Source organism: Leptonotus elevatus, chromosome 6, assembly GCF_054856555.1.
Source record: "Leptonotus elevatus isolate MCC_2025b chromosome 6, RoL_Lele_1.0, whole genome shotgun sequence".
NCBI lineage: Eukaryota > Metazoa > Chordata > Actinopteri > Syngnathiformes > Syngnathidae > Leptonotus > Leptonotus elevatus.
The window spans coordinates 24,118,254-24,144,949 of NC_141244.1; the positions used below are offsets into that span (position 1 = coordinate 24,118,254).

Below are 26,696 nucleotides of genomic sequence, written 5' to 3' on the forward strand. Positions count from 1 at the left end.
GCGATGTGAGGTGAAGGAAATGCAGAATGTTGGAGAGCGGCAGAGGAACGGCGGGAAAGATGTGTGAGAGGATCAATACTTTTGAGACGGTGCTCAACATAGATCAGTTGCTGGTAAGGCCCGACATACGTAACCAGTGTATAATGCTAGAACTTTTTATTTATTTATTTATTTATTTTAGCTACGCCTGCACAATCCACATTTGTGTTTTGTTTTTTTATCGACACCTTGAGTCTGTCAATAAAGATAATAAATAGGGGTGTCAAAATTAGTGCGTTAATTTTGAGTTAATTCAAAGTTCCGGCAATGCCACTAATTTATTTTTTATTTTTCGGAAGACACGTCCACGTCAAAATTTTGCAGTAATAAATATAATAATAGTAAGACAATTAACTGCCAAATAGAATAATAATATATTTTTTAAAATCCACTACTAGTGGCTCTTTTGTCCTTCTAGTATGCAATTAAATCTTTATAGTAAACTACTGTGCTGGACTAATAACATGGCTACTAGTACGTAGACACGTGAAATGCACTAGTAGCCCCAAAATGCCCACTAGTAGCTTTGCCTAATATGTAGTGGTTCTGCTAGTGTGCGGAATTGTCATACAGTAGTAGAAAAGTAGTGGTGGTAATATTCATCCTACTAGTGCTTACTTGCAGTTCTACTAGTGCGCCGAATTGTGTAACTCATACTAGAGCATACAAGCACCTTAAGCTTGGTATTAAGACAGAATCATTTGCTCAAAAGGCTATCGTTTTGAATTCAGAAAACAATTCATAATATTTTTCCTTTTGGGCAAATGACAAAAACAGCTACTAGTAGAAAAGCAACAATACTTAATATATGACTTCTCCTGGATGGGATGAGCTTGTGCAGGCGTACCTAATGTTGCGGCCGGTGTGCGCTTTGCATCAACTTCAAACCTGCTCAGCTTTTTTTGATATTTAATAGAGCGATTCGCGCTTTAGCGTGAACGTTTCCGCCTCTGCGATGGCTGCAGGCTCATACGAAGCGCGTGGAATAACCTGCACTTTTCTTTTTTAGCCTCGTCGACACGCATTAATTAGAACATGACAGCTTGAGCAGTGTTTGGACCAGTCATGATGTTGTTATTGTGCTGTTAATTAGGGTATGCATATGGTTACTCGTGGAATGTGTGTGTGTGCGTGTGCGTGCAGTGCTGGGGTAATCTCCTGATCTATCTGTCAGTGAGCGGGTCAAATTTGATCATTAACCTTGTGCCGCGGGACAGGGTTATTTTGTTGTAAGGCCTCAGCACACAATCGGCACGCCGCGTTGCGCGCTCATAAACACAAACGCGCAGAAATTTATGAATATGCAGCGACCCGCTCTCGTAAGGGAGCCCCGGAATGTGCAATTACGCTTTGAATTAACTCTCAGGGTCACGCCGACCTTCAACCACTGCATTCATTAGCCCGGCTTTGTCGCTGTTCCAACCGGTGCACTTACATCCAGCAAAAACAAATGCGACCTCAGAGGGACCGTTATAAAAAAACAAGGACCCAAAATATTAACCCGCGAAGGACCATACAGCTCATCACGGATTTTTAAGTGATTATTTTAGGTGTGTACAGTTTATACTGTACAGTCTAAAAGTAGAGTGTCTTTAGTGTGGTGCTATTAGTGTTGACATTAAAGGGATGCTTAAAAATATATTTAGATAATAAAAAGTTATTATTTGGTACAGAATGAATTTGATAACTTCATTATTTTCATGTAGAATTAATACCTTTAAAAACAAATTTTTCCACTTGCTGTCGACTGAAGATGACATCACCTGTGCTGAGGAAGTAGGTAACGAGTCACGACCAATCATAGCTCAGTTTGCTGACCAAAGCTAGAAAACAGGTGAGCCATGATTGGTCGTTATATACTTAACTTATACTTCCTCAGCACAGGTGATGTCATCTTCAGTCGACAGCAAGTGGAAAACAAGTTTTTTTTAATGAGTTCCGAATCAACTCGAGTGGGTTTACTAATAATGATAAAAACTCCACACACATTAAATTCCAAATTCTATTTTGCCGAGGCAGTAACGGCTTAATTGATTTTGTTTATTAATGAAAGTAACGTGTCATAATCATTTCATCAACATCAGCATGGATGAGAGGAAAATATTTTCACAATTCTAATTCAATAATTGTAAAGATCCTGAATTGTCTAAAAGTGCAATAAATCAGATTTTTCATAAATGTAAGGAAATACTTTTAAATTCATGTAAATAGTAAATTTAAAGAAAACAGTAAGATACAAAAAAAATTGGCCTTTAAAATTCTATTTTCTTTGGAATTTATGGGAAAAAGAGATTAAATAAAATAAAAAATAATTTATATATATATATATATATATATATATATATATATATATATATATATATATATATATATATATATATATATATATATCCCTAAATAAATAAATACAAAAATAAAAATTGAGATTCAAAAGATAAAAATAAATGTGTGTGTGTATATATATATATATAATTGTATTTACTTTTACTTTTATTTATTTATTTAGGGATATTTTTTATTATTTTTTTAATGATATTTTTCATATCTGTTTTTATTTTCACTTTCATTTATTTATTTATTCCGTCATTTATTCACTTTTAATTTTGGCAGTTTTGGTCCTCCATAGAAGCAGCCTCATCAACCTACAGAAAAATTTCCCTTTTTGGTTTAAAATAACTTACTTTAACCTACCAGGATACCCCGCCCGCTGTACCCTCGCCAACAGCGGAACCTAGGGTGTCCATTTTTAAATGCATGCATCATAGCTGTTAGCTAGCGCTAAGCTAACCTGGTCATCTCCAGTCCAGTGTCTGTTCGTTTGTTGCTAGGATGGTGTGAGAGGCCAACAGCGAAAATAATGACAAAGGTGTTAATATACTAGCTGGGCTTTATTTATTATTTATTTACTGTTTACATTTTCATTTAATACTCATTAGCCAGCCAAATATTCTCATACGGGACACTCATATTGAGACCATGAGTGTTGCCATCCAAACATTCCTCTCTGACAGTACACGTGACAATATTGTGACGTGTTTTGTGTCTCCAATCCGAAAATTCAGCGTCCGTACGTACTATGTATGTTTGTTTTATTTGTATTTGGTATGACGGTCTCATTGAAATGTAATGACCCCAAAGTCACATGACGAGATTCAAATACTCCTAATAGCTCAGCAGTGTGGTTAAACGCCTCTTTTGCATTCTCAGCAGAGATAAGACATACAGGACGGTTCTCTCTTTCTCATCCTGGGAGACTTACAAAGAACACACAGTCACTTCTTACAGTATGGTGGGGGAAAAAAAGTTAATGAGCGGCAGAGCTGTACATTAAAGCTGACCACTTTTATGCCCTGGTCGAGTTTATTAAAGGAGTAAAGGGCAGAGTGATAATGAGCAAATTTGTGTGAGTATCCGGCAGCTACAAACATCAGAAGCGTGTGAAAGTTGCGCAAGGGGGTCACCTTGGGCCGCTCCGGCCGGTGCGTAAGTGACACCCAAGGTCACATGACGGTATCAACGTAAACACAAAGGTTGACAGATGGAGACAGCAAAGATACAAATGGAGCTTTCAATGTCTTTCCCACATGCGTTTGACACTTTCATGGGTTCTTTGGCTTTCACTGAGTTCACTGGGTAAATATGCAGGACTGAGAAAAAAAATTTCTTATTTAAAACAATGCCATTTTTTAAATACATTGAACCGTAAGTCTTGCTTTTTCCCAACTAATACATGAAATGCATGGTTTTTGCCATAATTCAAAAGCACTAGCTAGATGTCAGATTTGAACTTAAGGGCTTTACAACAAAATTAATGAATGAGCAAAAGCACATACTGTAAATTTGGTCATGTCTATAAATGCTATAATTTGCAAGAAACATTCGTTATTTTCCGGTTTGTTTTTTGCAGCAGTTAGTGTTGATGTAAGAGCATATTGTTTTCACAACTTTATATAAGTTTCAGGAAATAAATATTATTCATAAATTCAAATGTTCCTAACGATTCTACTTAAAGAGAAAAACTCATAATATTGCAATAGTACAAAATCCTTATCATGAGAATATCATTTTGCTATATATCCTAATTTTATTTCCCTGAGGAAATTAATTAATAACAAAATGCATAGTAGTGCAAATCATCAAAATTATTAAATCATCAATCATTGTGGAAATGTGTTATGTACATAATAATTTTTCATAAAAATGACTATTTGTATTATTACCAGTTATCGAATGAATTACAGTAATTTAAAAAACTAAACATTTAATTTGGATTTTACGAAATTCAAGTAAATATTAACAAAAACTAAAACTGTCGAACGATTAATTTTTTTAATCAGATTCATCACAGATTAGATTTAGAATTTTGATTAATCATTATTATGAAAGTGTTGCCCGCCAAATTTGAAAAACACCTGTTATGTGTTAATTCTACATGTAAAGGTTTTTTTTGTAATGTTATGAGGACATCTTCAACATTTTTTGGAACCACTGCACACTCTCATCTTCCTCTTTTTACTTGCATAATTTGAAATGGGAAAAAAATTACCTTAATGTTTTGACACGAACAAAGAATGTTAATGTCATACGCAAACATTTATTAAATTCTTTACTTGAATGCATGTAGTTATGTTTATTGCTCAAACAACCTGTGCTATTTTTAACCTAATCATCCACTGTCAAGCTAAAGCACCATTTGCGGTCAAAATTAATAATGTGATTAATCTGCGTTAATACATGATTAATGCGGTATTTTTTGTGGTTATTCAATGAGTTACCGCTTTAACAACACTCATTTAAAAAAAAAAAAACGTGTTTGAGAGCTGCTACGTTACATCCGCGCAATACACGAGCGCAAGAAGACGTGTAGTTACTTTTGCATCAGCGTGGCTCTCGCAGGGAGGTCAAAGGTCACGCCAGCGGGTCTGCCGCTTCCGTGAACAGTGCACAGGTCCCCCTGGTTAGCGCCGGCCTCTTTGATGGCGCCTGCGAGCTGATGTTGATGGATTGGAGGCGCGGCGTTAATGCGCGGCGCAGCTTGTCTGTTGTGTGGGACAGGTGAACAGAACAAGGCGCACAGCGCGGACGCTCGCCAAGTCATGCCCGAGTCGAGTGATGAGGTAAAGATCTGGATGAGAAAAAGCTTTTGATTTATTCTCCCCCTTGGTTGCTTGTTTTGCTCTGAGAACTTGACAGGCGCAGCTCCCAGTGTTCCCTTGCTCTTATTCTTCTCATGAATCTTCTTGAAATGATTATTTTTTGTATTCATTTTTAATGGGCTGTGTGTGCAACTTGACTTTTATTAGTGCGTGTGCATATTTTAATGCTGACAGTTGAGACTACAGCGCCTTTAATGAGATGAGTTCATCAAACTAATTCTGCTGGCACGCTTTGGATTTGGCCACCACCAAAAGCTGATTACGAGAAGGAGCTTGTTGTGATTTGAGAGAATATTTGACGCTCGTGCCAATAGTCTTAAGATCAAGTATTAGTTTTTCTTTATTACATTACAGCTACACAATACTCCTTTTCTCGTACTACAGAGTTCATATTTTTATTTAAATTCTGAAAATATAGAAACAATCAATATACAGTAATAGACCATGTGTTTTGAGTGTATATTGTACAGTATAATTATCATTTGTTTGTTTTAACGGAGCATTTAAAAGCAAGAGTGCAGATATAGGTACTGTATTTCTCAATACTGGCAGATATTTTTTTTAAATTGACTTATATGGCTTGTGAGAAAAAGCAGTAATGTAAGTGAGCTCATATCAGGCTGATTGTATTCCACACAAGTTTATTAACTCATTCACTGCCATTGACGGCTATAAACGTCAAAAATTCATTTGAACTATTTCTATTGAACTTTTTTCCCTACTTTTGTTAACAAGAGTATGAAAACCTAGACATTTTTTTTAAAATAATCTTTTATTTAATTGTATTTTTTTTAAAGAAAAGATTAGGGGGCATCAGGCGATTAAATTATTAAAAATTAGAAGCGTCGGGCGATTAAAATTTGTAATTGTATTTAATCGCATGACTTCAATAGTTAACTAATTAATCACAAATTTTATATCTGTTCTAAATGTACAATAATATTCTTCTAGGATTTCATACCCTTGTTAACAAAAGTGAAGAAAAAAAAGTTAAACTAATAGAAATAGTTCACATTTTTTTTACGTCTATAGCCATCAACGGCAGTGAATGAGTTAAAGTTAAAACAAAAATTTGAAAGAAAACATTTCCATTAACAAAGTAAAATAAAAACGAATGTTTTTTAAAAAGGAAAATAAACTGAAACTGCATAACTAACTATAATTATAGTGAAAATGTGCTTTGTTTTCATCTTATATTTTTGTCAAATAATATCATACAAGAGCTTGAGAATTGTACGAATTGAGACAGAATAAAAAAATAAAAAAAGTCAAAACAAAATAATAATAATACACTATAATGAACAACCCAAAATTATTATAACCCTGATCCCACCTTAAAACCAAAAACTACAACTCCTAATATAGACATTTGTACAGGTCAACTAGCTAGCGATAGATAGACCGATAGATGGATGGATGGATGGATGGATGGACATCTGTCGTTGCCACGGTGACCCCAGATCACCGACCTCAGTGCTTATGGTGGACCAGCCAGGAAAGAGCTTACACAGTGCCTGCTAAAATTGAGTAACTGCGCACACTTTGTTGCACACTAAACTAATTATATGTTGATATTATCAATGACAGCCAATTCATTCGCTTTTCCTTGCAATCTTGTCTTTTTAAGTGCTTTATTGAAAGGGCATCTAGTTAAAGCGAGGGTAGCAATGGGAAGTTCATTAGCGAAGTTAATACAACAAATGAAATGAAATTGTGGGAAAGTTATTAACATATTAGCCGCTGTTGACAACAACAGTTTAGTAATGTATGTTAACTGCTGTTGTATTGAATTTATGAACTGTGTGTGTGTGTGTGTGACTTTTATAGGCAAGTAAGCGCTTGAAACATGTAGCATTATTTTTTTCAGCTTGTAATACTGGTATTTTTTCGAGCGTAGACAAAAGATCTTGATTTTTCCAATTTTTCAACATACTTGCTGTTTTTGTTTTTTTTACCACTCAAATTTGACATGGTTGTTTTCTGTGCTGTCAAATTTATTTTCACTCGACAGCGACTTTCTCCACCACTTTTGCAACTGTTGCCGACAGCGTGAACAATCTGTTCGAGTGAGTGAACGTGCAGTTTTGCACCTGCTATTTCGCATTTCAGCGGTTCAGAGAATAGATAAATCAGACCCTAGAGTCGTAAAAATGGTGACTTAGTCTGACTTGACTCGAGTTGCTGTATCTTCATAAAATCCTGTGCCATGTGGTTTTGGTGTCATTTCTATCTTACGGATTACACGTTATAGTGCAACAAGAGTGTAGATTTATAGCCAGTTAGAGGAGCTTTAGTCCTCTTTGGGGCCTCCTGGCCAGCTCTCCTTTCCCGTGTGAACATGAGAGCCAAACGTGGAGGCCGTATGTATGATTTAGCGTCTTGCTCTGCTGCGCGGCGGCGGCGGGCGACGGCAGCGACGGCAGCGGGGATGCGTGCAATTTGCAGCTTTGGGTTGCACATGCTGCGCCTGCGCCCGGATGTGCTGGATTTCACAGCTTCTGTGCTCTTAATGAGTGCAAACCGATCAGGCCGGATCGTAGGGTGTCATGTTGTGCGCGCATGTGACCGGGGTGGAAGGTGTAAAGCGCGCATAGTCGGAAGGGGAAGATGTGGCATGTCCTCGTGTGGCCGCCGTCCAGAGCCGGCCTCCGCTCGGGGAGGGGTTTTTCCGATCTCTATGCCCGTTTTGTCTATTTTTGTCTGCAGGGTATTCAGGTTGGTGTGTATCCCTTACACTAGGGGTAATCAATATGGTGCCCGCGGGCACCAGGGAGCCCCCCCACGAGCAGCTTGCGGGCCTGGTCTAAAAAAAAAAAGAAGCTTTACAGGGAGATCTGTCAAATGTTTTATTTTATTTTTTAAATCACATTTGCATTGGTGTGAATTAGGAAATAGTAATTAAAAAAACAACTCGCATTAGCATGCTTCGAGCTGATGTGGCCACTTTAGAGTGCCTTGTTGTAAGTCATGAAGCCTCTTTTTATATACTTTTAATCCTTCAGATTTGGCCAGGTTGTTAATCTCACTCATGTATATGGTGTGTCAACAATGTTGCCAACAGTTCAGCTATTGGCTGTCCTAAAATTCACTAAAGATGCCATCACCTGATTTTAATGTAATGGATGCTGTGAGAGAGGCAGAAAGTGAGTAAAAAAAACACACCCTAAATATGTTTAGAATTTGCATTAAAAAATCATTTAAATGCTTTGTCTACCAGGAAAAAGTCACTAGATTTGTGGTTAGTCGCTTTTGACAAAAAAAAGTCGCCAAGAGGTTTTGGTAAGTCGCCAGATTTAGCGTCGCTAAATTGGCAACACTGTGTATCAAACACATTTATTATGACTCGGGGTATCAGGTGATTAAAAATGTTCATTGTAATTAATCGCATTACTTCAATAGTTAACTCACGATTAATCGCAAATGTTATATTTATTCTAAATGTACAATAAAAAAAAAATTCATATCTTGTTAACATAAACATAAAAGCTAATCGAAATATGTCTGCATCTTTTAGTCATTGATAGAGTAATTTAAAATTAAAAAAATATGTACTGTACTGGAATAAACGAGTGTGATATTGATTTGTGTTGGGTCATTTTTTTTCCACTAGATGGCATAATTGCATTTTTAAGACATTGGCAACAGCTCAGTGCATTTTTCTTTTCATATTAAGAGCTATCTAATCTTTAACATGAAGTAACTTGTGAAATTCCGCACATTTTTAAAATGGTAAAATACAACTTGACCCCAGTCTCCACAAATATATGCATTATTATTCAATTTATTACTGCTAAATAGTGGCGTTAAAGGAACTTTAAATGAACTCAAAATTAAGGCACAAATTTTGACACCCCTAATTATGACATTTACTTTCACTTTATAGAAAATGTAAGAATCTATAGATTTCCCCCAAAGCACCATTTATGTCTGTATTTATAACGTCGTTCTTTGTCACATTTCCGCCCTCAGCTGTACGGGGAGTACAGGGAGCAGCTGGGAAACTTTGCCCGGCGGGAGGCGGCCCGTTTGCTGACAGAGAGACAATGGCGAAGACAGGCGGGAGAGAACAACGCGGCGACGGGCAAAGGCACCGGACGGCGGCATCAGCATCCCGCCATCTTGGAGTCCCACCTCAGTCACAGCTCGTCCACCAAAAAGCCACGCCCCTACTCCAAATGTCAAGGTGAACATTCCGGCTGGTTAACGGACGTCAACTCTTTTGTAGCTTTATTATTTATATGATCTGATGCGATCCTTTAAAAAATATAACAAATATTTAGACTAATATGTTTACTTGTATTCATCTTGAACATGATTTTTCTAGTTTGGCAATAACATAAGAAAAACTCGTTTCCATCTAGTACACATGCATTTTTCTCAATTACACCCGTCTCATAAAAACCGCTGCAGAAGCTACAAACCAAATTATATTCCCATGGACGGCATAGCTTGGCTGTCAATTAGTGATAATTCTTTTTCTATCCGCCTTTCCACAAGCAGACATTTTTAGCAGAAAGTATATTTCTTATCCCAAGTGGATGCAAATTGATGGATGTTGTCTTGTTGGCCAATAATGGTATAAACAGGCATGCCCTTAATGGGGTAAGGAAGCATATTTGAAACTTCAAAATGGCCGCCGCATGGCTAACGATAAGGCCGTAGAGTCAGCCATGTGGTTTTTCTCAGGTAGCCAGTGAAAAGAAAAATAATGATAATAAAAATGCTAATTAGTTTTCATGAAGTGTATTTAAAACAACCAGAAAATCTTCAGAAAATCTGCTAGCCTAATGCTAAAAAGCAATGTTAAGTCATTCACTGCCATTGACGGCTATAGATGTAAAAAAAATTATTTTAACAATGTTTATTAGTTTCCATTTTTTTTCCATTTTTGTTAACAAGAGTATCAAAACCTAAAATTTTTTGTACATTTAGAACAGATAAAAAAAAGTGATTAATCGTGAGTTAACTAGTGAAGTCATGCGATTAATTTCGATTATAAATTTTAATCACCTGATGACCCTCATTTTTAATAACCTTTTTAAAAAAAAATAATAATAATCTTTTTAATTTTTAATAATCGTTTTTTTAAGAAAAAAATATTAAAAATTAGAGGCGTCGGGAGCAATTTTTTTTTTAATGTAATTAATCGCATGACTTCACTAGTTAACTCACGCTTAATCACAATTTTTATATCTGTTCTAATACAAAAAAATTCTAGGTTTTTATACTTTTGTTAACAAAATTGGGAAAAAATGTTAAACTAGAAATAGTTCAAATGATATTTTGACGTCTATAGCCGTCAATTGCAGTAAATTAGTTAAACGGTATAGAGATGCTAACAAAACTAGCATTGATGTTTGCGCATGTCTTTGTTATACTGCCCCTGGTGGCCAGAAACAGCCGCACATGGAATAATCTCGATGCACTATACAGTGCTATTTTTTTCATAAAAAAAAAAAAATACAAAAAAAAAAAATACAAAAAAAAAAATACAAAAAAAAAAAATATATATATATATACCAAAAAATAAAAAATTCTATTTGACTTTTTGTTTTTTTTACTCTATTTGATCCCAATTGCAACAATCAATTAACTGAATAATCAATTATCATGCCTATAGTTTACATTCATATATACATGATAAGGACAATTCTTCTCAAATAGAATCCTATAAGCCATCAGCATAATGTGTACTAATGAAGTCTTTCGCCTCCTCATCATCCTCATCATTACTCGCAGCGATGGTTACAACAACTGAGTGTCACAAACGAGCCGCACTGATAAATGGAATCATTAATTTCCGCTCCAGATTGCTTGGCTCGCGCGCGGCGCTACATTGTGACCAAGATGGGGGAGGACTGGATCTTCCTGGTCCTCCTTGGCCTGACCATGGCGCTGGTCAGCTGGTGTATGGACTACTCCAGCGCCAAGAGCCTGCAAGGTAGCTGAGGCGGTGGTTGGGAGGGGGGCGGGGGGTCAGCGTCAGATTTACGGCGCCCGTCTCCCCTGGTTTACCTTTGACCTCTCCGTCTCCGTCCTGTAGCCTACAAGTGGATTCACGGGGAGCTGAAGGGCAACGTGGCGCTCCAGTACCTGGCCTGGATTAGCTATCCCATGATCCTAGTCATGTTCGCGTCGCTCTTCTGTCACCTGGTTTCCCCGCAGGCCATCGGTAAGGTCTACTCCACGTCACCTGTCAAGCCCTCTCACCGCGTTACAGATGTTTGCTTCCCCTCGCTGATCCAGGTTCCGGTATCCCCGAGCTGAAAACCATCCTGAGGGGCGTAGTTCTGAAGGAGTATCTGACCCTGAAGGCCTTCGTGGCTAAAGTCGTTGGCCTGACGGCAGGCTTGGGCAGCGGGATGCCAGTGGGCAAAGAGGTAAAGCTGTGATGTGCTAACTGTAGAAATTAAAAAAAAAAAAAAAAAAAGGTCATTGATGGAAAGTTTACGGTGATTGTTTTTCCACATAGACTGTTAATGCAGAGCAATAAGCATGAGTGTTTAAGAGCAAATTTGAGAATCATTTCACTCTTAATTGAACCCTGCTTTTAGCCTGGTTTCTCAGGAACAACAACAATGTTCCCGGGTCAATTTGACCCGGGATGTTTCATGATAAAAACACATCCCGATAAACATTATGAACTACTTTTGTTACAAATATTTTTAAATTAATCAATTTCAACTAGTTTTTTAATGAAATACAACTTTTGTAGTTATTTTACTTTGAAATGGATCATTATTAACCGGATATATTTCATTCATTCACTCTCAGCCATTTTCACTGAAGCAAGAGACGTTCGAATTGTCATTGTGGAGTAATAAATTCAAATAGTCGACTAGTCTGTACAAACCCTAGTCATTACGTTGTGTTGTGTGCTAGCCTAAAAACAACCAGCTTTGGCAAAAAACAACACACACATACAAGTAATTTGCAGTGTTTTGGTATCATTGAGGGTGTGCCCAAAAAAATCGATTCTCATTAGCATCACGATCCTCATTTAGTACGATTCAGAATCGATTTTAAATGTCCCAAAATCGATTTTATTTAAGTTATTTTATACTGTCTTCCCTTTGTTTATGTGTGCCTTTATTGGGAGCGCTGTTCATGGTGTACCTGATTTGGCCACTGAGGGGCAGTGTGGTTCCACGCGGTCTGATACACTGTTAAGTTGTAGCCACATTAGAGAGTAGAAGAAAAAGTCACGATCAAGTTATACCAATAAAAGTTGTTTTTTTGCAGCGTGGAGACGTTCTTTTGAGTGATAAAAGTGCCGCGAGTAGCGCGCTAATTAGAATTAGCGTGTCAGAGTGGAGTAGATCATTACGATTCCTTGAACATCTATAAATTGAAGCAAAAATCAGTCAATCAAATCATTTTGAATCAAAAATCTTTCCTAATCGAAAATTTATTCTGAATCGAATCGCACACCCAAAAATCGGAATCGAATCGTGAGACATTCACAGATTCCCACCCCTAGTTATTTTTTTATATATTTTTTTGTCAGTTCACAATGTTACAAAAACTATGGGAACAATGTTTGGGAACAGTGTTTATTTTTCAAGCATTGTGGACTATTTCCTGTGCAGTAAAGTTGTTTGTTTTTCGTTGTACCAAGTTATCAAAAGAGTAGTAAATAAATGTTTACGTTTCACTTTTCAGAGTCTGCGCTTTTTGACTTTTGCCTAAAAGTAAAGAAGTTGAATCCGTACCGAGCGCGAGTCATTCTGCCAACTGTGGCCCAACAAGCTTTTTCATCCTCATTTGCATCCAGCATCGCCGCCATCATCACTTTTTTACCTTCCCCTCATTCCTCTCCCACTCTATCTGTTCTTGCCGCCATTTTAGCGGATAATAAATCATCAGCTGTCTTGTTGCCCTGCCCTGCCTCCCCTCGCTGATTATTCAAGTCCTCCAAGGAGTGCATTAGTTCTTCCCACCCCCCCCCGTCGTAGCGGCGGCGAAGGCCATCTCACCCGGCAATTAGGCCCTGATTGATGTGTTTCGATAGCACGCGACCCATTTTAGACTCCCTGTTTTACACGCCATCGTCAGTGTTTTTGTATGTGTCTGTCATCCGCCTCGTCCCTCAGGGTCCGTTCGTCCACATCGCCAGTATCTGTGCCGCCGTGCTGAGTCGCTTCATGTCCATCTTCTCTGGCGTCTATGAGGTAAGATGGAGCCTCAGGCAACACGCCGACCAACATGGACGTGTGCTGTTTCCCCCCTCTTGTCCAAAAATTCCCATTTTTGTGACCCCGAAAAAAACACACATTTGAAACAAGAAATACATGTTTGGTCATTACCACAATGTTTCTTACTGGACATTCAGTGGGATCCACTTCTTAACTCATTCACTGCCATTGACGGCTATAAACTGAATGAAATGAAAATGGGAAAAATGTTTTCCTCTCCTATCTGTCCTCCCCACCCAGCTCGAACCCCCCCGCACCAACACCTCATCTGTGTTTGTGTCTCTCCGTATTAATAGTGTGACGCTAATGTGTGGCATGTGTAGTAATGTTGACCTCCCATGTCCCCCTTTTGTCCCTGTGCTTTCCCTTTTATTCCCACCTCCCATTCATCCCAACGGCTCTGCCCCCTCCCCTTTGCTTCCCCAACCCCTACTGACCTTTGAACCCCAGAACGGCACCCATAACCAGGACCTGTTGGTGTGTGCGTGTGCTGTGGGAGTGGCCACTTGTTTCGCTGCTCCAGTGGGAGGCAAGTCCCACCTGGAGGTTTAAAAGTATTTTGTATACATTGTGTTTGCTTGTTTTAATGTGTTAAAAGTATGTGGCGACAATTGCAGGGGGGGGGACTTTGATTTTTTTCCGAGATGCATGCGCTCCCTCGCTGTGCTGTGATGTTTCCTCACACCTTTATGACTCCCTCTTGTAAAAATCATTATTTATTCACTTTATCCAATTTTGCTTCCCCACTGTCACACGACCCCCCCCCCCCCCTCCTCCTCTCCATCATCACCTGTTTTTATGTCTTTCTGTCCCATCAACCCCACCACCCGATACCCTATTGCCACCCCCCCTCCCTCCCCACCCTTCTGTTGTCTGTGTCAGTAGAACCCTTACGGTTACACAGATATTCTGACTGTCGGCTGTGCCGTTGGGGTGGGATGCTGTTTCGGCACTCCACTAGGAGGTACTGTACAACTTTGCACCCCTCACAACATCGCTTTTCAAAGCTCTTTTTGCAACAGATCCCAATTTATGAGATTTAATCAGTGATCAAATGCTTATCATCTTAATGACACTTTGCTGCTTCACTGGCACATGAATGATAAAGTGCTGAGAAATGAAAATGCTGGGGAATTGTAATCGCTCTTGATTTTGCTGTTATTCTTCAACCTCCAGTGCGGTCCCTGCAGTTTACGCAGGATCATCATGTCGGCGGGAAAATTACTGTTGGTTTCAAAACTGATTAGCAGTCAGCGAGATTGGTTGTTAGAAATAGTATTTGTGAAACTTTGACTGATGTTATATGGGCTTCGGGAAAAGAGCGAGCAGCGGTGGACAAAATATGGCCTACGGGTCACATGCACTTCCGATCATCTTTCTTTCTTTATGATATTGTGTTCTACAAAAAAATAGAGAGAGAGAACAGCCTAAAAAAAAGAATGAAAACATTTTGTACGTCATGATTTAATTCAACTTTTCCCTCTGGTGTGCCCACCTTGGCCACCAGGAGGCAAAATAATACAGTCATGACGACACACACAAAGAAGACTAGTATTTCTTCTCGTATGTAGTAACTAATAAGCTTTTGTAGTATTAGTCATTTCTGGTGGAGAATAGCAAAAATATATATGTCTGTAAGTATTGTTATACTATCTGTCTGTGTTTTTCCACCGTTTATGTCTAAATATTCTTTAATTCTAAAACGGCGACTATTGATGCTAACATTAGCATGTCAATGGCGTTTTGCAATGTATGTTAGCATTAAGCTAAGCGGACTTTACCAAGGCTAAGCTAAGCTACGTGTTGTTTTAAATACACAAGGTGTAATTCTCTTCGTTTTGTGTTCAACCTCGAGTAGCAATAAATATCTTGAAGCTTCGTTTTTTGATGAACCGTTCACTTAACATGTCAATGGCGTTTTGCATTCTGTGCTAGCATTAAGCTAAGCACACTTTTCTAAGGCAAAGCTATGTGGTTGTTTTAAATACACAAAGTGTAATTCTCTTCATTTTCTGTTTATTTTTTCACAAAACTTCCACTTTGAGTGGCAGCAAACATTTTGAAGAATTGTTAATTTAGCTACTTAAACTCTCAAAGCAAAAAAATAAAAAAAAAAGCTGAATGGCGGCTCGTATCTCAAAACTCACAAATTGGGTTACTTGTATCTTAAGACACCACAATATTAACTTTCGGTCATCTGAGTCACTCACATGTACGTGTGTTTGTGTGTGCCTATATTTAAGAGCTCACTCGTGTGTTTAGTGGCCCTCCTCTTGCGTATGATTATGCCCTCAACTCCGAGTGTTTTTCGTCTCCTTCAGCATTTTTTAACTCTTTTCTCTCTCCCTCTCCACGTCGTCTCCCTCGCTGACCACTTCTTCCCTCATGTTTTCCCCCTTAATCCTCCTCTTCTCCTTCCTCCTCTGTCCTCCATCCCTCCTTTCGTCCCTCTCTCTCCTCTGCCAACACCAGGGGTGTTGTTCAGTATTGAGGTCACGTCTACCTACTTTGCAGTGAGGAATTACTGGCGGGGATATTTTGCCGCCACGTTCAGCGCCTTCATATTCAGGGTGCTCTCTGTATGGAACAAGGATGCTGGTGAGACGCAGTTCACACACACACTCACGCACACACACACTGGAAATACTGCAGTGCTGGCATTTTGTAGAAAGTAGCCGGTTGTGACAGCAAAGTCCTTCGTCTTTTTCCCCCCCTCAAGTATAAATGTATAAGCAGCGATTTTGCACTATTGTCCAAATGGGAGGACACATATTGGGAGATTAGGATTATTAACAGAGTTGGCAAAAGTAATCACATTGTGTACTTAAGCGGAAGTACAGATACACCACTGCATATTAAGAACTGATCTGCGTAATCCAGTCCCCAGCAGACGTCATACATCATCACAGATTCAACAATACGTGAAGTCAATAGCATGAGTACTCCCAAGTACCGCTAGTTTGAGGTAGAATATACATTTTATAAAAAGACAACTTGGTTTTGAGCTCGTATCAATCACTCGTTTGCCTGCATACACCACCAACATTAATGAGATTAAATAAATTGCCGCTTCCAGTTTTCAGCACTCTAGGAATGACACGTGTTGTGGTATACTTTGGAAAGCTGAACGTGTCCCGGATGTGAGGCAGAAAACTAATGTGAGACTCAAACAAAGCAGCTCTGAGGTTACTTTGGGTCAGTGGCATGATCAAGAAACGCTGGATCGTTACAACAACGTGGCATTGAGACAGAATGAGACTCGAGGTTAAATACGTGAGGTCATCCGATAATAACGAGGCGCAGGTGAGGAAGACACATTCAGGAGCAGGTGAGCACAAGACGAGGAGGAGAGGTGCAGGACACACGCACACATGAGACAGAATGTCTACGCTTCTGTCACATCTACAGTGTTTTATTTCAGATGAGTTGTTCTGCTATATAAAGTCATGAAAATAATTTTTTGCCCAAATACTTGTATGTAATTGTATTTTATTATTATTTTTTTAATTTACAAGATGTAGAGTCCCCCACCCCGATATTGGTTTATTTTGTATTTATGCCCTTTTTTTTCAAAATTGTTGGGAATAATAAACTACATAAATATTAGTAAAATGTACAGTTTTATGGTGACGTTTCAGTAAAAAAAATATTGTTTATTTAGAATAACTTGCTATTTACTTCTAATTAAAGAAAATAAATGCATACAATACAAAAGTGAGAAATTAATTTATGATTTTATCATTAAAAGAACCAAATTTATTTGTTGTCTTAATATAACAATTTTAACCCTACATTTGGTAAATTAAAATGGATTAATTGAATTGTGTATTAATTTATCTCATTAGTTATTGATTTAGTACATACTAAAATAAAAAAAACATTAGTAAAGTACAAAAAAGTGCATATCATTTTTCAAAAACTGTAGTAATACAGTATATTTAAATGAACATTCGTTATTTTATTATTAAAATTAACCATTTTACATACTTTATTTACATTTTTTTTTTACTTACTATAATCTACAAATGAGTGCCCCATCTGTTATTTTTAAGCACAAAAGTTTTTCCACCCCTATGCTAGATGATCAACAGTCTGCCTTACGAGGTCCCACGGTGGTTGTGTTGCTATTTGTTGGTTAGCAGGATCATGCAAAAAAAAGCACTCAAAATGACAGCTTTCATTAAAAATGAAAGCTTTAATTCACATGCAATACACTTTTAGAGGATATTTTACTTAATTTCTCAGCAGATAGCCGCGTAGCTTAATGTCAAAAGTCCAAATTGCATTGGAATATTGCAGTCCAGTTGAAATCTAGAATCTGAAGGCTATACTTTTAGTTAATATATCACATTACAGCAATCCCCAGATAACATGAAAATTTGACCTTGCGGGTTTGTGAGCAGACTGGGAATGAAGTCAAAGCAATCTGATTTAGTTAGGTAATGAATTAGTCGTCCAGGCTGTACGCGATTGTATTATTTTCTTCAACTAAAGCTGATTGTTTTTTTTGTTTTTTTTCCCTCTCTTAACAGTCACAATCACTGCTCTCTTCAAAACCAACTTCCGTATGGATTTCCCCTTTGACCTGCAGGAGCTGCCAGCGTTTGCAATAATCGGGTAACGTGTGCTCGTGCGTGTACATAATTAAATGGAAACGTATCTGAGGGATTCGTCTCTCGGCTTTCAGAATCTCGTGCGGCTTCCTGGGGGCGTTCTTCGTCTACTTGAACAGACAGGTGGTTCTGTTCATGAGAAGACCCACGGCGCTCACACGCTTTCTGACAAAGCAGTGAGTCCACACACACACACACACTTGCATGCACACACATATTACATCCGATTTTTTATTCAGCACTATACTGTGGACCCCTGAAGCATGAACTCAATCCATTCTAGGACCTTGGAGGATCTGCTACCGTCACGAAACCTTGATTAACTTTCCGCGTCTTTGATGCATGTTGAACTGAGATCTCGTAGCTTGTGACTGAATGCGACTATAGAGAAATGTTTGTGTCGCGAAAGCCTCACTTGAACATCTGCTGACGTAAAGCACATTATTTTGCACGGCTCTTCTCTATGAGCTCATCAGTCTCATGGTGGCAGAAAGAAGGAGAGCTTTAATAACCTTTTGGCAAGGTATTCACTCAATGTCTGCTCCCCTGCGGCCCGACAATCTGGAAGCACTCATCGCCGCCATTACACGGGCAGGCAGAACAGATTTGATTCACTTTAATCCAATTTTTTGTTTTCCTTGTATAAAGTGTCAGATGTGTGTGTTGTGTGTGTGTGTGTGTCCAGTCGGTTGATCTATCCAGGCGCAGTCACGCTGATCATCGCCACCTTCACGTTTCCTCCTGGATTTGGGCAGTTTATGGCTGGCGAGGTGAGGAAGAATCGTCTCGCGCAAATATCGTTGTTCCTCAAATAATATTTAATGGACGCCGGACGCGAGTTACGATGAACTGATATTTATTGCAGATGCAGTTTCAGACTCAAACACAATAGGTGAATATCTGCGATAAAAGAGACCACATCAAAAAAAAATATATATTTGTCTATTCTATTCTATCCATATCTTTGAGTATTGTTATGTGGTCTATTTACATGTTTCTGTCTAAATTGTGTTCAAATAGTCGCGCTAAAAGGATTATGACATCGCAACATCGATGCTAGTTTTTTTATCCCACTATAGCATTTTGCATTGTAGGTTAGCATTAAGCTAGCAGACTGTCCCAAAACTGTTTCTGTTAGGTTTAATTTGACAGTAAATGTCAACTAGGACTGGCATTTAACAGTTGAAACCTTTTTTTAAACCTTTTTATTTTATTTATTTTTTTCACTATCTGTCAAGTTCACTAGCACTCTTATCTCAGATTTTTGCTCAAAAGTCAAAGCAAAAAAGTAACTTGTTAGTTAAGGTACGTTTAGGTAAGTTGAGGTACGACTGTTTTTCTCCAGCTCAATCGTGACCCTAATGAAGACAAGCTCCATAGAAAATGGATGAACGGACTAATTAATCGTGTAGCTTGAGAAGGTTGTACTATTAGATCATTTTTCGTTTGTCATCTCCTTTGCCAAGTTTGGCCGGTGGCGACAAGAGCAATGATCAAATGCACCGATCCTCTGCATTTTTATTGAATTTCACCTTTCTGTGAGATGAGTTTTGGAGTTTTACAAGCAAGTGTCATCTTCCTGTGGCAGCTTATGCCCAGAGAATGCATCAACTCCCTGTTCGACAACTTCACCTGGACCAAAATCTCACCGTCCGCCCCTCCGCCCGGCCTTGGCCGCTCGGCCGTGTGGCTTCACCCTCAGGTCAGCGTCTTCGTCATCCTCCTCCTCTTCCTCGTCATGAAGGTGAGCAGCAGTACACACTCAGAGGCCACAACGTTAAGTACACTTGCGCAATGAAATACAGAATTCCAAATAATTTGACATCATTTAAATTATGAATATGCTAAGTAAACATTGTTTATGTACAAGATAAACATAATTAAATTGTCACCCTCACCCTTTACTCATTCACTCCCAACCATTTTCACTGAAGCAACCCCCTTTCGCTCCTGGCTGTTTTACTGGATTTTGACAGATTTTGCAAGGCCCACAGAATATTGTGTTCTATTGCTATAAAAACATGGAACCTACCAAAAGAAAGATTAGAGTCTCTTCTTTTATCAGGGTAAAAAAGAAAGAAAGTTTATTTCTATCTGTTTCCATTTTGCTGCAATTAGCATTAGAATATAGATACATTTAGTTATTGTTATTCACAAATCTGTTTAAAACAGTGGGAAAATAGCTTTTTGCAACATGGCCCTGGTTGATTTCTTATACTCTGCTGCCACCTGCTGGCCGTTTTTGTAATAAAGTCACTTCAGTTCAGAGGCTGCATCAAAGCCTTCTTTATGCTCTTCTAGCATAAAAAAAAACCATAAAAAATTATAAATACGTCTTTGGAAGCATGCTAATATTTCAAATAGAACGTATTTGTATGTTTTTGGGAGCAAATTAATTAAAAAATACTATATTGGTTAAAAAAAATTACTTTAATTTTTTTTTTTTTTTTTGCCATGTCCAATTCTGCTCTCTAGTTGGTGTATTCTTATATAATTTTCTTGCTATTTACGCTTAAAAAGCATTTTGTTGCTAATAAATTTAGTTTTTTACCCTAAAAAAAGTAAAAGTAATACTTCGTCACCCTCTTAAAATAATTGCTTAAGTCATTTTTTTGCAAAAAATAATATAAAATGTGTTTTTTCCGAAATCATCTCATGATGCAAATGGTTCAATTTGTTGTGTTTCCTGAAAAATCTGGGAAAAAAATGACTTCGACACATCTCATGACAAAGAATCAAGAACTGGGTATGGTGACAGATTTTTTTGTAGAACACCTTGTACAATAGGAGTTGTATGTCATTTGAGTGTGTTGTTGTACTGTACCTATTCACGTGTGGCTGAATGAGTGTGTACACAACCTCTGGGATTGCTCTCCATCCTTCCCTGATCCTGTTTTTATGTCGCAGTTCTGGATGTCAGCAGTTTCCACCACCATGCCCATCCCCTCGGGCGCCTTCATGCCAGTGTTCATATTAGGTAAGAGGATTTATTATTTCTTTCTTCTTTTAGTGATGCAAGCGTAGTTACCGGCCGCTGACCTTCAGCAGCTTCTTTTGGTTGGTCCTCACCAAGCGTGCCTTATCTCGCTCTTCTAGGAGCCGCTTTTGGTCGCCTCGTAGGGGAGATCATGGCCACTCTGTTCCCAAATGGAATCCTATTTGACGGGATTGTGTATCGCATCCTGCCGGGAGGCTACGCCGTCATCGGTCAGTCTCGGTCTTCCACATTGTACTTTGCACTGACCTTCTGCTGGAAAATGAAATATGGCCTCCAATGGATGATGACTGTGACCTTTTTATAAAGCCGATCACAAAAATGTTATTATTATGGGAGTGGATTACAAGATTATTTATTTTAATTTGCTTTTTTTATTAATTTTTTATTAAACTCAGTCATTACAGTACTAGAAACGATATATCTTTTTTTTATAATAATTTTTAAAATTACCTCAGTGGAAATAAAAACATTTAAAACAATTATAAAATTAAATTAAAACAATTATTTTTTATTATTTGTATTATTGATCAAATTATTATAAATCAAATATATAAACACTATTGGTTATTTTATATCATATTATGTATATTTGTATATATGATTTTTTTTTATTTGCATACATATAATGCATTTTTTTTTTCTTTGCTTAAATTTATTTGATTTCTTTTGGGGAGCCCCAAAGGCAAATCATATTTGTTGACTTCATGTTTCTTGTTAAAATATAAAAATTGCATATTGTCTTCACCCTTAACTCATTCACTCCCAGCCATTTTCACTGAAGCAACCTCCTTCGCTCCTGGCTGTTTTACTGGATTTTGACTGATTTTGCAAGCGCCACAGAATATTGTGTTCTATTGCTATAAAATCATGGAACCAAAAGAAAGATTATAGTCTCTTCTTTCATCGGGATTTTTTTATTTATTTCTATCTATTTCCGTTTTGCAACAAATAGCATTAGAATATAGATAAGCTGGCTCTACTGCCACCAGCTGGTCATTCGTGTAATAACTACCATTTCTTCAACCGTTCTTTGCAGTTGAGAGGCTGCATCAAAGCATACTGTATGCTCTAGCATAAACCCCCCACCATTAAAAAAAACCTTATAAATACGTCTTTGGGACTCTTAAAACAATTAAAATAGAACATATTTATACGTTTTCGGGACCAAATGAGTTAATAACGATATATTGCAAGCTTTTTTTCTCTTTTTTTTTTACAAGATGATCTTGTGCTCCCTGTACCAGGCGCGGCGGCCATGACAGGAGCGGTCACTCACACCGTTTCCACGGCAGTGATCTGCTTCGAGCTGACGGGTCAAATCTCCCACATCCTGCCCATGATGGTGGCGGTCATTCTGGCCAACATGGTGGCCCAAGGTCTGCAGCCTTCGCTCTACGACTCCATCATTCAGGTGAAGAAGCTGCCGTACTTGCCTGAGCTGGCCCTCGGGCACACCAGGTAGGGTTGGCACCCACATGTCATGAGCCGAAAAGGATAGTCGTGTTTAGTCATGTCCATTGCGGTGTTTTTTTGTTTTGTTTTGTTTTAGCAAGTACAACATCTTTGTGGAGGATATCATGGTGCGCAAGGTGACGTTCTTGTCATCTCACTCCACCTATCGGGAACTCAATCATCTGCTGGAGACTACCACACTGAAAACCATCCCCCTTGTTGACTCCAAAGGTTAGGGATGTTAATAATTTGCTAAATTAGGAAATATACTGTATATATTGCCGGTGTAGTCAAAAATGGTTACAGACTTGCCAACTTTGCGTTCCTTTCATGCCTGCAAAGAATCCATGATTCTTCTGGGCTCCATTGAGAGGATAGAACTCCAAGCCGCCACCGACTGGTGGCTCTCGCCAGCCAGGCGGGTCTTTGAGAAAGGTCAGCGTTCACCGAGCCAAGTCTCCAAAACCAGCTGGGAGTCGTTCACCTTCGTGGATGAGGAGGGCGGCAACGAGGGGGGGGACAAGGTGAGGATGATGAGGATGGATCGCTACGGTGTCGTGCGATGCAGATGAATATGAATGTGTGTTTTATTTTCAGAGTGTACCGGTGCTGGATGAATGTAATGGGCCCATCCCGTCCCCCAAACCTCAGGAACCCGCCAGCAATCACACAAGCTCAGGTAGCTCCCCACACGTGTCAATTTCGATTTTCTCCAGTTTCCTGTTTTAGTGGCCAGTTGCGTCTTCCTTGACAATCCCGCCATGTTTTTGTTTTTTGTTGTTTCTTTTAGTTAGCAATTTTTTCATTGTGTGTCATGTGACTCCCAAGCTAGTTGTTATCTCTTGTAGTACCAAGACTGACCTGTGAGAGGCATCATGGTGCCACAGGACATCCAGGCTGCCAGAAAATACAAAGAAAAAGTAGTAGTAGCGATAGAAGAAGATGGGTTAGCTATTAGCTTATCCAGCAATGCCATTGTAGAAACAAAACAAACTCTTCTCACTGTCTTTTTTTTACGGTGGAAAATGTTGGCCCAATTGTCGGTTTGTAACTCACTTAACATCTCATCCATTAAACTGATGCTTCTTCTCTACGTTTATATGTTCACATCTTCAGACAAGCGCAAAGCTCCTTCTGTCCGGAGGACCCTTCAGAGGCTCTTCTCCTCGTCATCATCGACCGGGCAGACTGACGCACAGGTACGTCACCCTGCCATTTGCCATTTTTTGACTTGTAGTGTCCAAGATGGCAGCTTCATTCATATTCTTTGTTTTAGTCCTCCGTCCAGGAAACAGCTCCCCCGACACTGACTGACACCATGTCGCCAGACGAGGTACAGGAGCGCCAGCGTTCAGCTAATAAGTCAAGTCAGCGTTTGATAAGTGTGGTCCTGTCATTGGCAAACGCAGATCAAAGCCTGGGAGGAGGCCGAGATGGACAAGCCAATGGATATGGAGCAGATTCGCATTGACCCCTCCCCCTTTCAGCTGGTGGAAAGAACGTCTTTGCACAAGGTAAGAAGCAAGTCAAGTGCCAAACAGTCGCTTGGTGAGGAAGACCATTCAGATATGATAAAACACCTGCGGGTTGACGGAATACAGTATTATATTGTATTTTCTTGAGGTCCTCAAAAATGAAGCTCTTTTGTGAAAAATTCCAGTTTTATTTTAATAAACTGTTTTAAAATACAGAAATTCATAGTAAAAGTTCTTAACAGTCAAAAAGTTAATGAAATTAGGGAACACCTCCCTGCTTAGCTCCCTCATTTAAACCATGCAAATGTTATTATATTTTTTGAAAGATTTCAAATTGAGACTTGTTTGCAACCCAAATTGTCCAAATTCAAACGATGCCCAACCCTATTGTTTGATTGAATTTAATTAATGTATTAATTTTTGAGAGAGAGTTTTGAGATTGTGTGCCACAAACGGTGGGAGAAGAATTTCACACACGGTATATATACATTATGTGCCATCTGACTTGTATGCAGCACATTACTCCATACATCGTTAATAAATGGAGGTGACGTGTTTAAGAGCAACCACGCAAGCAGAATGCTGTCACATTCCAATACATTTAACACTGACTGGACGCCCCCCCCCCCCCCCCCCACACCACCCCTCCTCCTCCTTTCTGTTGTTACTCAGACCCACACTCTGTTCTCTCTGCTGGGTCTTAGTCACGCCTACGTCACTAGTATTGGCAAGCTGGTGGGTGTGGTTGCACTCAAAGAGGTAAGAGTCCTTTTTGTTATTTTTGACAGTTTGGATCTTGGACATAAATGCGCCTCACTAAAAAAATTGTGCATGCTTATGAATTGACGCTATTTCAAAAAGTGGACTTTAGTTGTCTTCTTCTGCTGTCCCAGTTACAGAAAGCCATCGAGGGCTCGACTCGGAGCGGCGTGAGGCTCCGCCCTCCTTTGGCAAGCTTCCGGGACGCCAGTAGGAAAACCAAGAAGCACCAGCCGCCCTCCTCCACCGCTTCCTCCCCCACGTGGGACCGGGACCTTTGGGGCGAGGGGAGCAGGAGGGACGGGGATCTGGTGAGGAAGGACGATTCCCGAGGGATGCCCGCCCGCGACGCCCCGTCCTCGCCCGGCAGCGGCGGGGGCGACTCGGCCGGCGTGCGCGAGCCGGCGTCCCCGTCCACCTCCTCTCCCTCCTCACCCTCGGCCAGCGACTCGCCGGGCTCGCCCAGCGGCCCCGTCCTCACGCTGTCCTCCCTGCATGAGGAGCGGGAAAGCGAGGAGTCGGATGAGCCCATCTAGGAAGGGCGAGTCAGGTCACAAACTTTGCGCTCTCAGCGAGCCAACTTTTCTACTTTTTTTTTTCACTCTTCAAATCTCAGGTGCCTTCCTGTGTCTTTTACAAACTCTTTTGACATCTCTGTCTTTCTATACCATGCAGAGCTACGTCAGCGTGTGCTTATTTTCACCAAGAAGCTCCATTAAAGACTGGCAATGCTTAACAATGAAATATGACAAGATACTTAATGACGTTGACCTCGACGAGGATTGATTGTTTACTGATTAGGGTTCATTTAAATGTATGATTTTACTATTATATAATTGCTCTAAAATCACCCATAATGGTCTGTAATTTTTAAAAATAAATGGGGGAAAATTATGAACAATTCATTGAGACCTCTTCCATTCTACTCAATATTGAGGCTCATCCACGAGAAAAAAAACACCCACTACCCATTATTTCAAGGATAGGCAACTTGGAGAAAAGAAAAAACTCATTATTTCTATGTATGTATATATATATTTTTTTCTTTTCTTTTTCTTTTTTTTTTACAAACCCAAAATATTATTCAAAAAATGTCTTACGTGGAAAAAATGCACATGTCAAAAATTAAAATTATGAAAAAATATTGAAAAACATCTGCAAATAGGCAAATCTGCTGAAAATGAACTGGCAATTTGCAAGAGTCGATTGTGGTTTGAAGTTGTAATATCACCAATCACCACTAGATGGCAGACATTTCTGCCTTAGACAACAACAACAACGGGTAGGACTCATAATTTCTGGTGGATTTGCAATGATATGCAGGACAAACATTGTACCTCAATAATATTAAGATTTTGAGTGAGTTTTTATTTTTATTTTTAAGAAGAAAAAGAGTTCTTAGTCAGTTTTATGACATCCTTCAATGAGATAGAAAAAAAAAAGTAATGTGGTTATTTTGGTGTTTGCTTCAAACCATTTGATAATGGGTCTTACCAAAAACGAAATATATTAAGAGCACGTATTTTGCCCATATTTAAAAGTGTGTATCACTATCAACGTAAACATCCCTGATTGAAATGCTTCTCATGTCTTCAGACAATGCAAAAGCAAAGCAGAGCAGGTCTAAAAAAGACAAACGCACATACAATATGCAGGAGCTGTTTGCTTTGTCTGTTTATTTGCTCCACAGGTGGAGACCAGAAAAGGAGTCGCAGTGGTGGGAGGAGGTTCGGTCGTGCGGGAGAAACGAGGAGGAGGAGAAACAAAACAGATGAAGACATTAACGGGAAAAAAATTGGAGACCGGAAGGAAGAAAGGTCCATCGAGCATGCGTGAGTGCCAATTTTTATACACACTTTTACACAAGTGTATTGTAATTGTCTTGATGTTGCTGATTGCCTCTAATATCCTTTGTTTCAAAAATGTTTCCGAGATTTCTCCCCCCCCCCTCCTTTTTGTTTTAACCGTCTTCTGACATGACAACACATACACACAAACATAGAAATACA

At 39.1% G+C, this 26,696-nt stretch overlaps 1 protein-coding gene across 1 annotated transcript; it reads left to right on the forward strand.

Moving 5' to 3' along the window:
• clcn1b (chloride channel, voltage-sensitive 1b) lies at positions 1-26,596 on the forward strand. The gene is made up of 24 exons (XM_086077775.1): positions 1-113; positions 9,165-9,378; positions 11,005-11,136; positions 11,239-11,367; positions 11,442-11,575; positions 13,289-13,366; positions 14,276-14,354; positions 15,863-15,988; positions 17,923-18,007; positions 18,078-18,179; positions 18,689-18,773; positions 19,592-19,747; positions 20,911-20,980; positions 21,100-21,210; positions 22,246-22,459; positions 22,551-22,684; positions 22,796-22,977; positions 23,051-23,132; positions 23,570-23,652; positions 23,730-23,786; positions 23,863-23,967; positions 24,601-24,687; positions 24,822-25,237; positions 26,378-26,596. The coding sequence occupies exons 1-23, from the start codon at positions 27-29 to the stop codon at positions 25,221-25,223; spliced, it is 2,934 nt and encodes a 977-aa protein (XP_085933901.1). The 5' UTR covers positions 1-26; the 3' UTR covers positions 25,224-25,237; positions 26,378-26,596.
• Positions 26,597-26,696: the final 100 nt, after the last annotated feature.